The 13,405-nt window shown below is 44.7% G+C and overlaps 1 protein-coding gene and 1 long non-coding RNA gene across 2 annotated transcripts in view; both read right to left on the reverse strand.

The window, feature by feature from the left end:
- Positions 1-4,488, reverse strand: part of LOC121845256 — a 5,741-nt gene extending 1,253 nt beyond the window's left edge. Inside the window, exons 1-2 of the long non-coding RNA XR_006082478.1 lie at positions 4,406-4,488; positions 1-490 (exon numbers count right to left, since the gene is read on the reverse strand). The exon at positions 1-490 is cut by the window's left edge and continues 1,253 nt beyond it. This is a non-coding gene — a long non-coding RNA (uncharacterized LOC121845256). The remainder of the gene's footprint in view (positions 491-4,405) is intronic.
- Positions 4,489-7,113: 2,625 nt separating this feature from the next.
- Positions 7,114-13,405, reverse strand: part of LOC112240517 (thyrotropin-releasing hormone-degrading ectoenzyme-like) — a gene marked incomplete at its 5' end in the record, with an annotated part of 150,819 nt that continues 144,527 nt past the window's right edge. Inside the window, one exon of the mRNA XM_042316217.1 lies at positions 7,114-7,234. Coding sequence (XP_042172151.1) covers positions 7,114-7,234 — 121 coding nt within the window. The remainder of the gene's footprint in view (positions 7,235-13,405) is intronic.

Genomic DNA, 13,405 nt, shown 5'->3' on the forward strand with positions numbered 1-13,405 from the left:
AGGTCACAGGGGTCAGCTTAGTGGAAAACCAATCAGAGGGGTGAAAACCATGCGTTGAAAAATAAAACTGTCACTGGAGATGAAAGCCACCATGCAATATTTATTCCTAATCAAATCCACCTTCCAAACGGTCGGTCAGACTAAGGTCATCTGAGCCAATCACGTCGTCTGTCTTCACTGTTCTCTCTCTCTCTCCGGTTTGCCAGTGACTTTCTCATCAAGTTTGTCTTATTTTACAATTGAAATGAACATATGTTTTCCGATATTTTTTCTCCGCCTGATGTTGTTGGGTCTGTAATAGTGTCAGAGAGATGCCATGCTTGGGCTGAACCCTGTTGGCTGTGTGTTAACCGTTGGGAGACTTCCTTAGCCACTGGAAGATCTGGCGTTCGTAGAGACTGTGCCATCTCACGTTGGCCTCCACGATCTCCACGGCCCGGGCCAACGCCGGCCCCGCTCCACCTCCACTGATCTGGATAAACTCCTTCAGCTGAAGAAGGGAACAGACAGACAGACACAGAGTCAGGTACGTGAGGGTATCCAGGCAACAATCAGCAAGCATACCTGTTGGAAAGAATACTGTGTGTATCTAGTGTCTAGGTACTCTAGATACGTTTTAAAGTGCATTCTGGGAAATAATTCAAACGTTAGACCCAAAACAAAGCTGCAGAAGGGGCAGAAGAATTCAGACCAGAGTTACTTCCACATAAATGTAACTGTATTTCAATTTCATGAGCTTGTCTCTCTGCGTGTAATCCGACCCTGAATTTATGCGTGGGGAAAAGGTACGTGTTTTGGGTGGAGAGCAAAGAAAACTCAGCTCTTGTGGAAGTGTGTCTTCAGATACTCATAATTCCACCACCTTTTAAAACGCAAGGAAAACGATGAATAAGGTCGAACAACCTGCCGGGTTCCAAGTGAGAAGAAAAAAAACCCCAGACACTTTATTCTCTATTCTGAAGCCTACATTTTATATCATGTCATCATGACATGGTTAATGTACCTGTCTTCATTCTGTCACGTCAGTGTGGTTGATCCTGAGGGTCGCTAGCAATAGAGGATCATATATAACAGATTACAAGTTGGGACATGGTGCCTATTTGAATCATTATGGAAGTCAGACCGAATAAAAGCAGGTTAAACCTGGAGCCTGGCACACCAGTTCCATGATTACTGTCAGAGCAGCTCACAGATTACTGCACCTGTACATAGCCCACCTATAATTTAGCCCAAACAACTACCTCTTTCCCAACTGTATTTAATTTTAATTTATTTATTTATTTTGCTCCTTTGCACCCCATTATTTTTATTTCTACTTTGCACATTCTTCCATTGCAAAACTACCATTCCAGTGTTTTACTTGCTATATTGTATTTACTTTGCCACCATGGCCTTTTTTGCCTTTACCTCCCTTCTCACCTCATTTGCTCACATTGTATATAGACTTGTTTATACTGTATTATTGACTGTATGTTTGTTTTACTCCATGTGTAACTCTGTGTCGTTGTATCTGTCGAACTGCTTTGCTTTATCTTGGCCAGGTCGCAATTGTAAATGAGAACTTGTTCTCAACTTGCCTACCTGGTTAAATAAAGGTAAAATAAATAAATAAAATAAAAAATGACTGAGGGTAGATTTATAGATTACTGGTTCTTCTTCTGTTTCACACTTTCCTGTAGTTTTTAGGTTCACCGTAAAGGCTCTCCAGCCCTGTTTATGTTTGATTCATTTATACGTTCCTAAATAACACTAAATCATCTACAACATCTGATTATTTATAGATTTACCAATTGGTGCTGGAAAGGAGAGGAACATGTGTGTATTCACAGTATTAGTGGCATTCTTCCATCCCTATTCTGAACCTGTTCTCTTCATATATATATTCTGTCAAGAAGATTCTAATTGAAAGTACACAGTATTTAAAGAGAGAGCACTAGATAAATGTACTGAAAACCCTATTGAATGACCAATTCATGAGAAAATATTTTTTGGGCCAGCATATGGGAGGATATTGAATTAAATTTATTCAGTGCCCGCAAGGGAGCCACACCTGCAAATTCAGTTAAGCACCTCCATATGGTAAGTCTGAATACAAACTACTGAGAAGTGCTACAATCAAAAACACGTTAAAAAAAAGGACTAGATCTTCACCTCCCGAGGGGCGCAGCTGCTGCATTGCAGTGTGCTAGAGGCGTCACTACAGACACGGGTTCAAATCCCAGGCTGTGTCGCAGCCGGGCCGCGCCTGGAAGACCCATGAGGCGGCAGAGAATTGGCCCAGCGTTGTCCGGGTAAGGGGAGGATTTGGGCGGCCGGGATGTCCTTGTCCCATCGCGTTCTGTGGCGGGCTGGGCTCAGTGCACGTTGACACGGTCACCAGGTGTGCTGTGTTTCCTCCAACACATGGGTGCGGCTAGCTTCTGGGTTTAGCAGGGCAGTGTGTCAACAAGCTGCTTATCAGGGCTGTGTTTTGGAGGACGCATGGCTCTCGACCTTCGCTTCTCCCAAATTATTACTTAGAACCCGATCAAACATCTCTGGAGAGACCTGAAAATAGCTGTGCAGCGACGCTCCCCAACCAACCTGACAGAGCTTGAGAGGATCTGCAGAGAAGAATGGGAGAACCTCCCCAAATACAGGTGTGCCAAGCTTGTTGCATCATTCCCAAGAAGACTGGAGGCTGTAAACGCTGCCAAAGCTGCTTCAACAAAGTACTGAGTAAAGGGTCTGAAAACTTATTTTTTGACAGAAAATCTAGAAACCTGTTTCTGCTTTGTGATTATGGGTTATTGTGTGTAGATTGACGGGAAAAAACATTTAATCCCTTTAAAAATAAGTCTGCGACGTAACAACGTGGAAAAAGTAAAGGGGTCTGAATACTTTCCCGAATGCACTGCATTTTCACCCATCAGACTATTCTCCATTTAACCTTGTCTTTACTAAAATGTAAAAGTAGTTCACATTTAGAATGGCCCATTATCAAATGGCCAGGAACAGGGGAAAGAGAAAATATGGGCTCTGAAACTCTGTTCCTGCAGCTACCCAGTACTCTGTATGCCGTGGGCTCTCCAACCCTGTTCCTGCAGCTACCCAGTACTCTGTATGCCGTGGGCTCTCCAACCCTGTTCCTGCAGCTACCCAGTACTCTGTATGCCGTGGGCTCTCCAACCCTGTTCCTGCAGCTACCCAGTACTCTGTATGCCGTGGGCTCTCCAACCCTGTTCCTGCAGCTACCCAGTACTCTGTATGCCGTGGGCTCTCCAACCCTGTTCCTGCAGCTACCCAGTACTCTGTATGCCGTGGGCTCTCCAGCCCTGTTTCTGCAGCTACCCAGTACTCTGTATGCCGTGGGCTCTCCAACCCTGTTCCTGCACGTACCCAGTGCTTTTCACAATAAAACATATTTCATTAAACTGTTGACAGGCCCTTCTCCTCTGCACGCTGGAGAAAAGAACGAAGAAGAAGAGAGGAGGAGATGGAAACGTACGGTGGTGAGATATTCTGGAGCTAAAGGTAATGTGTCAGCCTATTAATTATGATTTTTTTTCTTTAACGTTATCTATTACTAGGCTATTCAAAATCAAATACAAATCCCCTATATTTGTAGGAAAACCTCTAAATGTGTTTAATTTAGGCTAGACCAATTCTGTACCAAAGATAACTTAAATCAGTATTTAAAAATAATAATAATTCTGCCTTGTGTTTATTGCAGTAGTCTATGTATTGTGTAACAGTGCAATCATTATTTTAATTCATGTTTTTTTTCTCCAGGCTTGGGCTCATATATAGGTCTACTGTATGCATAAGCCGTAATATGCAGACGGATGTTTTTGAATTACTCCCAGACACAAAAACAAACAGGAAGTTTCTTTGAAGTTCAGAACTTCAGAAAAGCTTCTTTTTTTTTGCCAATTAGTGACTGCAGAGAACAAATAACAAAAAAACAACTCAGTACAGTAGAAAACATCCCTTTAAGGTTTATAGGTCTCTTCTCTATGGTTCTGTCAGATGGGATTACTGGACTGGTACTGATGCCCACTGATCAGTGAGAAAAACACTATTACTTAAAAATAAAAAAAAAGACTATTACTTTGTGGTGAGAAATAAAGGTATGGGTTTTAGAGAACGTTGGATTTTAAAAGGAGACTCTGTACCAGACTGTCTCCATCAAATCAATGTCAAGACAATTTAACGGAGCAGGACAGATTAGTAAATGGCATGTACCTGTTATAATCATACTGCTATTTCAAAGGCCAAAATCCCCAAGTTGGCATATATTCAGATTTATTTCACATTTAAAAAAAAAGTGTCATTTACAATGTAGTTAAATATAACACATCATACAATAAGCCAGTGTGTTACTGAAGACTGGGACACCTGAGTGAACCTTAATGAATAAACGTACCTCATTCAGCTCCGTCTCTGTGTTTAGGAATTCAGTCACCCCACTGATTAGCTTAGAAGTCATGAATAAGGCCTCTCCGTACCTAAACACGGAGAGCAGAGTTTTTGTGAAGAAAGGCTTTTACAAACACTGTTGTTCTACTCGGGCTTCGCTGAACACGGTCCCAAAGAGCTCTGGGGGAAGATCAACCATCAAAAATGTACTTTTCATTAACTTCTACAGTATCTGGAATCTAGTTTGGATCAAGTATGTATCATCTGAAACCACAACACACTATAATACATCACTATGGAAACACAGGAACACTATAATACATCACTATGGAAACACAGGAACACTATAATACATCACTATGGCAACACAGGAACACTATAATACATCACTATGGCAACACAGGAACACTATAATACATCACTATGGAACCACAGGAACACTATAATACATCACTATGGAAACACAGGAACACTATAATACATCACTATGGAAACACAGGAACACTATAATACATCACTATGGAACCACAGGAACACTATAATACATCACTATGGCAACACAGGAACACTATAATACATCACTATGGAAACACAGGAACACTATAATACATCACTATGGAACCACAGGAACACTATAATACATCACTATGGCAACACAGGAACACTATAATACATCACTATGGAAACACAGGAACACTATAATACATCACTATGGAAACACAGGAACACTATAATACATCACTATGGAACCACAGGAACACTATAATACATCACTATGGAACCACAGGAACACTATAATACATCACTATGGAACCACAGGAACACTATAATACATCACTATGGAACCACAGGAACACTATAATACATCACTATGGAACCACAGGAACACTATAATACATCATTATGGAACCACAGGAACACTATAATACATCATTATGGCAACACAGGAACACTATAATACATCATTACAACACAGGAACACTATAATACATCACTATGGAACCACAGGAACACTATAATACATCACTATGGAACCACAGGAACACTATAATACATCAACAACACAGGAACACTATAATACATCACTATGGAACCACAGGAACACTATAATACATCACTATGGAAATCACTATAATACATCACTATGGAACCACAGGAACACTATAATACATCACTATGGAACCACAGGAACACTATAATACATCACTATGGAACCAACACAGGAACACTATAATACATCACTATAGGAACACTATAATACATCTATGGAAACACAGGAACACTATAATACATCACTATGGAACACAGGAACACTATAATACATCACTGGAACCAACACAGGAACACTATAATACATCATTATGGAACACAGGAACACTATAATACATCATTATGGAACACTATAATAAACACAGGAACACTATAATACATCACTATGGAAACACAGGAACACTATAATACATCATTATGGCAACACAGGAACACTATAATACATCACTATGGAACACTATAATACATCAACCACAGGAACACTATAATACATCATTATGGCAACACAGGAACACTATAATACATCACTATGGAACCACAGGAACACTATAATACATCACTATGGAACCACAGGAACACTATAATACATCACTATGGCAACACAGGAACACTATAATACATCACTATGGAACACAGGAACACTATAATACATCACTATGGAACCACAGGAACACTATAATACATCACTATGGAACCACAGGAACACTATAATACATCACTATGGAAACACAGGAACACTATAATACATCCTGGAAAGAACACTATAATACATCCACAGGAACACTATAATACATCACTATGGAACCACAGGACACCACAGGAACACTATAATACATCACTATGGCAACACAGGAACACTATAATACCTATGGAACCACAGGAACACTATGACATCACTGATGGAACACTATAAGACTATGGAAACACAGGAACACTATAATACATCATTATGGCAAGCCACAGGAACACTATAATACATCACTATGGAACCACAGGAACACTATAATACATCACTGGGACCACATCAGGAACACTATAATACATCACTATGGAACCACAGGAACACTATAATACATCAATAGAACCACAGGAACACTATAATACATCACTATGGAACCACAGGAACATCACAGGAAACACTATAATACATCACTATGGAACCACAGGAACACTATAATACATCACTATGGAACCACAGGAACACTATAATACATCACTATGGCAACACAGGAACACTATAATTCACTATGGCAACACAGGAACACAGGAACACTATAATACATCACTATGGAACCACAGGAACACTATAATACATCAATGGAACCACAGGAACACTATAATACATCACTATGGAACCACAGGAACACTATAATAAACTATGGAACCACAGGAACACTATATACATCATATGGAACCACAGGAACACTATAATACATCACATGGCAACACAGGAACACTATAATACATACTAAATTCAGGAACACTATAATACATCACTATGGAACCACAGGTACATCACTATGGAACCACAGGAACACTATAATACATCATTATGGCAACACAGGAACACTATAATACATCACTATGGCAACACAGGAACACTATAATACATCACTATGGCAACACAGGAACACTATAATACATCACTATGGCAACACAGGAACGTTAGTACAAGTCACACATATTGTCTCTGGGTAATGTCAAGATGTCCAGCAGTAATCCTGACGTTGATGACAATGACATCTGATCTGGGACCAAATCTGAGCTCAGAGAAAGATTCAGCAGCCAGTGTATAATCTGACTGATAAAGTCTTTGGGTACATGTAGTACAAAAAGTACATTAAGACATGGTCACCTCTTACTAAATTCAGAAGTTTAAAGTACTCTGTGGGTAATGTAGTCCAGCAGTAATCTGATTGATACAGTCTGTGGGTAATGTAGTCCAGCAGTAATCTGACTGATAAAGTCTTTGGGTAATGTAGTCCAGCAGTAATCTGACTGATAAAGTCTTTGGGTAATGTAGTCCAGCAGTAATCTGACTGATAAAGGCTTTGGGTTTGGGTAATGTAGTCCAGCAGTAATCTGACTGATACAGTCTTTGGGTAATGTAGTCCAGCAGTAATCTGACTGATACAGTCTTTGGGTAATGTAGTCCAGCAGTAATCTGACTGATACAGTCTTTGGGTAATGTAGTCCAGCAGTAATCTGACTGATACAGTCTTTGGGTAATGTAGTCCAGCAGTAATCTGACTGATACAGTCTGTGGGTAATGTAGTCCAGCAGTAATCTGACTGATACAGTCTTTGGGTAACGTAGTTCAGCAGTAATCTGACTGATACAGTCTTTGGGTAATAGAAACACATTAAGACAGACTCAGTCTGGAGGAGAACGTAGAAATAGAAACACATTAAGACAGACTCAGTCTGGAGGAGAACGTAGAAATAGAAACACATTAAGACAGACTCAGTCTGGAGGAGAACGTAGAAATAGAAACACATTAAGACAGACTCAGTCTGGAGGAGAACGTAGAAATAGAAACATTAAGACAGACTCAGTCTGGAGGAGAACGTAGAAATAGAAACATATTAAGACAGACTCAGTCTGGAGGAGAATGTTTAAATTCAATGACCAAAAATACAGTTTTAATACCATGTATCAGCAGCCTCAGAAAGCATGAAGCTGATGAGACCGTATCAAATGTAGATATAGCCGGTTATGCAAATGAGGCGAAAATGTCAAGCAGGCAACAAAAATGATATTACAGAAAAAGACACCGCCACGGTATATACGTTTCCAATTTGCATTTTACATGCAGGGAGGGTAACAGCAGCACGTTGGTTCACCAGGAACTCACACTTCTTTTGTTCTGATATATATATATATATATATATCCTGTTTCTCTTCACCATTTTACTCTGTGCTCTTGAACTGATAGGATGATGTAGTTTTACACCTCGACCAATGGGCTTATGCAACAGACTTCTAAAACACCAAGACGTTTGTTTTGAGGAAGAGCAAATTCCTCCGTATTCAAATGGCTCAACATACTGTATGTGAGAGCTCCAGTCCTCAGTTGTAATCAATCTAACGCTTAGTGAACAGATACACTTTGTGAAGTGTGAAACCCACACAGCAAACAGCAACGTATTCCGTGTAGAATCCACCTCGTGTCGGACCGCTTTTGATAAGTGATCTGTATTCTATTCTTAACTGTCGTGATTCCCATTCACACCGGATACTCAGTCATCATCCCTACATTTACATGGACCTTTCAGTCACTAGTGAGGGCATACAATTCAGTCAGTTTTCATCCCTACATTTACATGGACCTTTCAGTCACTAGTGAGGGCATACAATTCAGTCAGTTTTCAGTTCCCGGCTTCATCCGTCTTTCCAGATGTTTGGGAGACGGGACTCCTGTATCTGTCTTTCAAGATGTTTGGGAGACGGGACTCCTGTATCCGTCTTTCCAGATGTTTGGGAGATGGGACTCCTGTATCCGTCTTTCCAGATGTTTGGGAGATGGGACTCCTGTATCCGTCTTTCCAGATGTTTGGGAGATGGGACTCCTGTATCCGTCTTTCCAGATGTTTGGGAGATGGGACTCCTGTATCCGTCTTTCCAGATGTTTGGGAGATGGGACTCCTGTATCCGTCTTTCCAGATGTTTGGGAGACGGGACTCCTGTATCCGTCTTTCCAGATGTTTGGGAGATGGGACTCCTGTACCCGTCTTTCCAGATGTTTGGGAGATGGGACTCCTGTATCCGTATTTCCAGATGTTTGGGAGACGGGACTCCTGTATCCGTCTTTCCAGATGTTTGGGAGATGGGACTCCTGTATCTGCCTGGTCAGCCGTTTGGGAGACGGGACTCCTGTATCTGCCTGGTCAGCAGTTTGGGAGATGGGACTCCTGTACGCCAGGTTAACAGTTTGGGAGATGGGACTCCTGTATCCTATTTCCAGATGTTTGGGAGACGGGACTCCTGTATCCGTTTCAGATGTTTGGGAGATGGGACTCCTGTATGCCCGCCGTTTGGTCAGCCGTTTGGGAGATGGGACTCCTACGCCAGGTTAACCTGGGAGTCTGTATCCGCCTGGTCAGCCGTTTGGGAGACGGGTCTCCTGTAGCCGCCTGGTCAGCCGTTTGGGAGACGGGTCTCCTGTCCTTTACTGGTCAGCAGTTTGGGAGACGGGTCTCCTGTACCCATCTGATCAGCCGTTTGGGAGACGGGACTCCTGTATCCAATTATTATTCTACTCTGTTTCCTGATCTCACAGCTATGATGTGTAAATAACACAGAAAACCCTGTAGAGATGGAACATTAAGTTCCTCTTAGTTTCTCTAAGTTTCCTAACACTGATTTTTGAGCCCATGTTGCAACAATATCCACAAACCCCCAGCAGCTCACACACCGCTACAGCATAACTTATTTCCCCTTTCCGACCCAACCGACCCAGCCAGACTACATCAAATAAAATGGCCCCCACACACAGGAAATGATTTCGTCTTTCTGAGTCTTCTGGGAGTGTAAAAGGTCACCGCTGGAGCTGCGCTGAGATCACCTCATTGTAGAGAAGGCTGAACATGGTCTATCAGGGAAGGCAGGGTTTATGCAGCGCTGAGATCACCTCGTTGTAGAGCAGGCTGAACATGGTCTATCAGGGAAGGCAGGATTTATCCTGCGCTGAGATCACCTCGTTTTAGAGCAAGCTGAACATGGTCTATCAGGGAAGGCAGGATTTATGCAGCGCTGAGATCACCTCGTTTTAGAGCAAGCTGAACATGGTCTATCAGGGAAGGCAGGATTTATCCTGCGCTGAGATCACCTCGTTGTAGAGCAGGCTGGACATGGTCTATCAGGGAAGGCAGGGTTTATCCTGCGCTGAGATCACCTCGTTGTAGAGCAGGCTGGACATGGTCTATCAGGGAAGGCAGGGTTTATGCAGCGCTGAGATCACCTCGTTGTAGAGCAGGCTGAACATGGTCTATCAGGGAAGGCAGGGTTTATCCTGCGCTGAGATCACCTCGTTGTAGAGCAGGCTGAACATGGTCTATCAGGGAAGGCAGGGTTTATCCTGCGCTGAGATCACCTCGTTGTAGAGCAGGCTGGACATGGTCTATCAGGGAAGGCAGGGTTTATCCTGCACTGAGATCACATCATGCATTAATAAAAACATTGAGGAGACGGATACAATTTAGTCCAAGGGTGCAGAGGCGACAGAAATCAATACTAAATGCAGGGCCCATCTATTCCAGCCTCAGAGCCTCAGTGCCTCAGAGCCCCAGAGCCCCAGAGCCCCAGAGCCTCAGAGCCTCAGAGCCCCAGAGCCTCAGAGCCCCAGAGCCCCCAGAGCCCCAGAGCCCTCAGCCCCAGAGCCCCAGAGCCTCAGAGCCCCAGAGCCCAGAGCCTCAGAGCCCCAGAGCCCCCAGAGCCTCAGAGCCCCAGAGAGCCCCAGAGCCCCAGAGCCCCAGAGCCCCAGAGCCTCAGAGCCCCAGAGCCCCAGAGCCCCAGAGCCCCAGAGCCCCAGAGCCTCAGAGCCCCAGAGCCCCAGAGCCCCAGAGCCCCAGCCCCAGAGCCCCAGAGCCCCAGAGCCCCAGAGCCCCCAGAGCCCCAGAGCCAGAGCCCCAGAGCCAGAGCCAGAGCCCCAGAGCCTCAGAGCCCCCCCAGAGCCTCAGAGCCCCAGAGCCTCAGAGCCTCAGAGCCTCAGAGCCCCAGAGCCCCAGAGCCCCAGAGCCCCAGAGCCTCAGCCCCAGAGCCCCAGAGCCCCAGAGCCCCCAGAGCCCCAGAGCCCCAGAGCCCCAGAGCCCCAGAGAGAGCCCCAGAGCCCCAGAGCCTCAGAGCCCCAGAGCCCCAGAGCCCCAGAGCCCCAGAGCCCCAGAGCCCCAGAGCCCCAGAGCCTCAGAGCCTCAGAGCCCCAGAGCCCCAGAGCCTCAGAGCCCCAGAGCCCCAGAGCCTCAGAGCCTCAGAGCCCCAGAGCCCCAGAGCCCCAGAGCCGAGCGGGGAGCTGGAAGGCATATCTTGTCTATCCTGTCCAGTTTTCTTGTCTGTAGATGGAGTATCACTTACGTGCCTAAGATAACCCCCCTGAAAACACGCAAACAGGCACGGACACACACACACACTGATCTAATCACAGACATGGGTTTTATTTTCAACCTTCAGTAGTGCATGCGGTGTGAAATTCAAGTGTGCCTTAAAGCCTTAAAATCATTGATTCTGAGAGAGACTACATTCCTGCTTCTACTAGGGTGCCATTTGTGACACAGCCTCTGTACATTGTAAAGTAAATGATTCACTCCATTCAATTAAGCCCCTAAAGCTCCAGCAGCTTCATCCTCTGCTAGGTAGCTTCTTCCTGGTCCTGTGGAGCGTAACAGACTCATTGTTTCACCCAGGTCTCAGAGGGACAGGATCACAGCTGCTACACATGCTCTGCTTTTTATTCTGCCCTGCCTGGAGTACAATGGTAGAGGGGTGAGAGGGCGCAATGGCAAGTGTCACACACACACACTCACACACACACACTGATGACGGGGTGAGAGGGCGCAATGGCAAGTGTCACACACACACACACACACACACACTGGTGACGGGGTGAAAGGGCGCAATGGCAAGTGTCACACACACACACACACACACACACACACACACTGGTGACGGGGTGAGAGGGCGCAATGGCAAGTGTCACACACACTCACACACACACACACACTGGTGACAGGGCGCAATGGCAAGTGTCACACACACACACACACACACACATGCACGAACGCATGCACACATACACACACATGTACACGCACACAGACATACACACACACACACACACACACACACACACACACACACACACACACATGCACAAACGCATGCACACATACACACACACACACACACACACACACACACACACACACACACACATGCACAAACGCACACACACACACACACACACACACACACACATGCACAAACGCATACACACACACACACACACACACACATGCACAAACGCATACACACGTACACACACACGTACACACACGTACACACACACACACACATGCACACGTACACACACAGACATACACACGTACACACACGTACACACAGGTAAACACACACACACACACAGGTGACGGGGTGAGGGGCGTGCCTTGGTGTTTTATAGGCGTGTGGCATTTTATTCAGCATTGACACACATTAGGAGAGGGGTGAGGTGGGTGCCTTGGCACGTAGCACAAGCTCCTCCACCCCCCCCCCCCACACCTCACCCCACACACTCCTCTAACTCTCCTCAGGCATGCCAATACCCTTCCGCAGGACCGTGACTCATACTAATTAGCTGTAGAGCTTGTTGGTGTGTCTCCTGCCTTCTGTCTCCCTGGCCTGTCTGGCACAATGTGTCCGGATTCTCCACTCTCTGTTCCACAGCCTGCGAACTAATGCCCCTTGTTCTCCTCCTCTCCGAAACACAGTTATGGTAATAAGGATTCTGGCTATTATCACTGTTTTCTCTCCAGGCATCTTCATTAGCCCCAGATGACACAAGTTGCCAGGAAAAGATAACGAGAGAGACACATTTAGTAAATGTGTTTTTAAACCTCAGATAATAGCTGTTATTTGACAGCCAGATAATTCCTATGATCAGATTTAGGATTGTTGTCAAGTGGCAGGCGATCATCTGGTTTACTTCTGATCGATTAGTGATGGATCACGGAGATCTGCAGGGATTATAAACCATCAATTATACTCTCATCGCCCTGACAACCACTTTACATACTAACTACCCTGCTTCCTGAAAATCCATATGTCATGCTTACTGCAATCTCCTCTCTGGTGTCTATACAGCTGGCCCCTGTCATGCTTACTGCAATCTCCTCTCTGGTGTCTATACAGCTGGCCCCTGTCATGCTTACTGCAATCTCCTCTCTGGTGTCTATACAGCTGGCCC

This window comes from Oncorhynchus tshawytscha, unplaced genomic scaffold (genome assembly GCF_018296145.1).
Source record: "Oncorhynchus tshawytscha isolate Ot180627B unplaced genomic scaffold, Otsh_v2.0 Un_contig_1191_pilon_pilon, whole genome shotgun sequence".
NCBI lineage: Eukaryota > Metazoa > Chordata > Actinopteri > Salmoniformes > Salmonidae > Oncorhynchus > Oncorhynchus tshawytscha.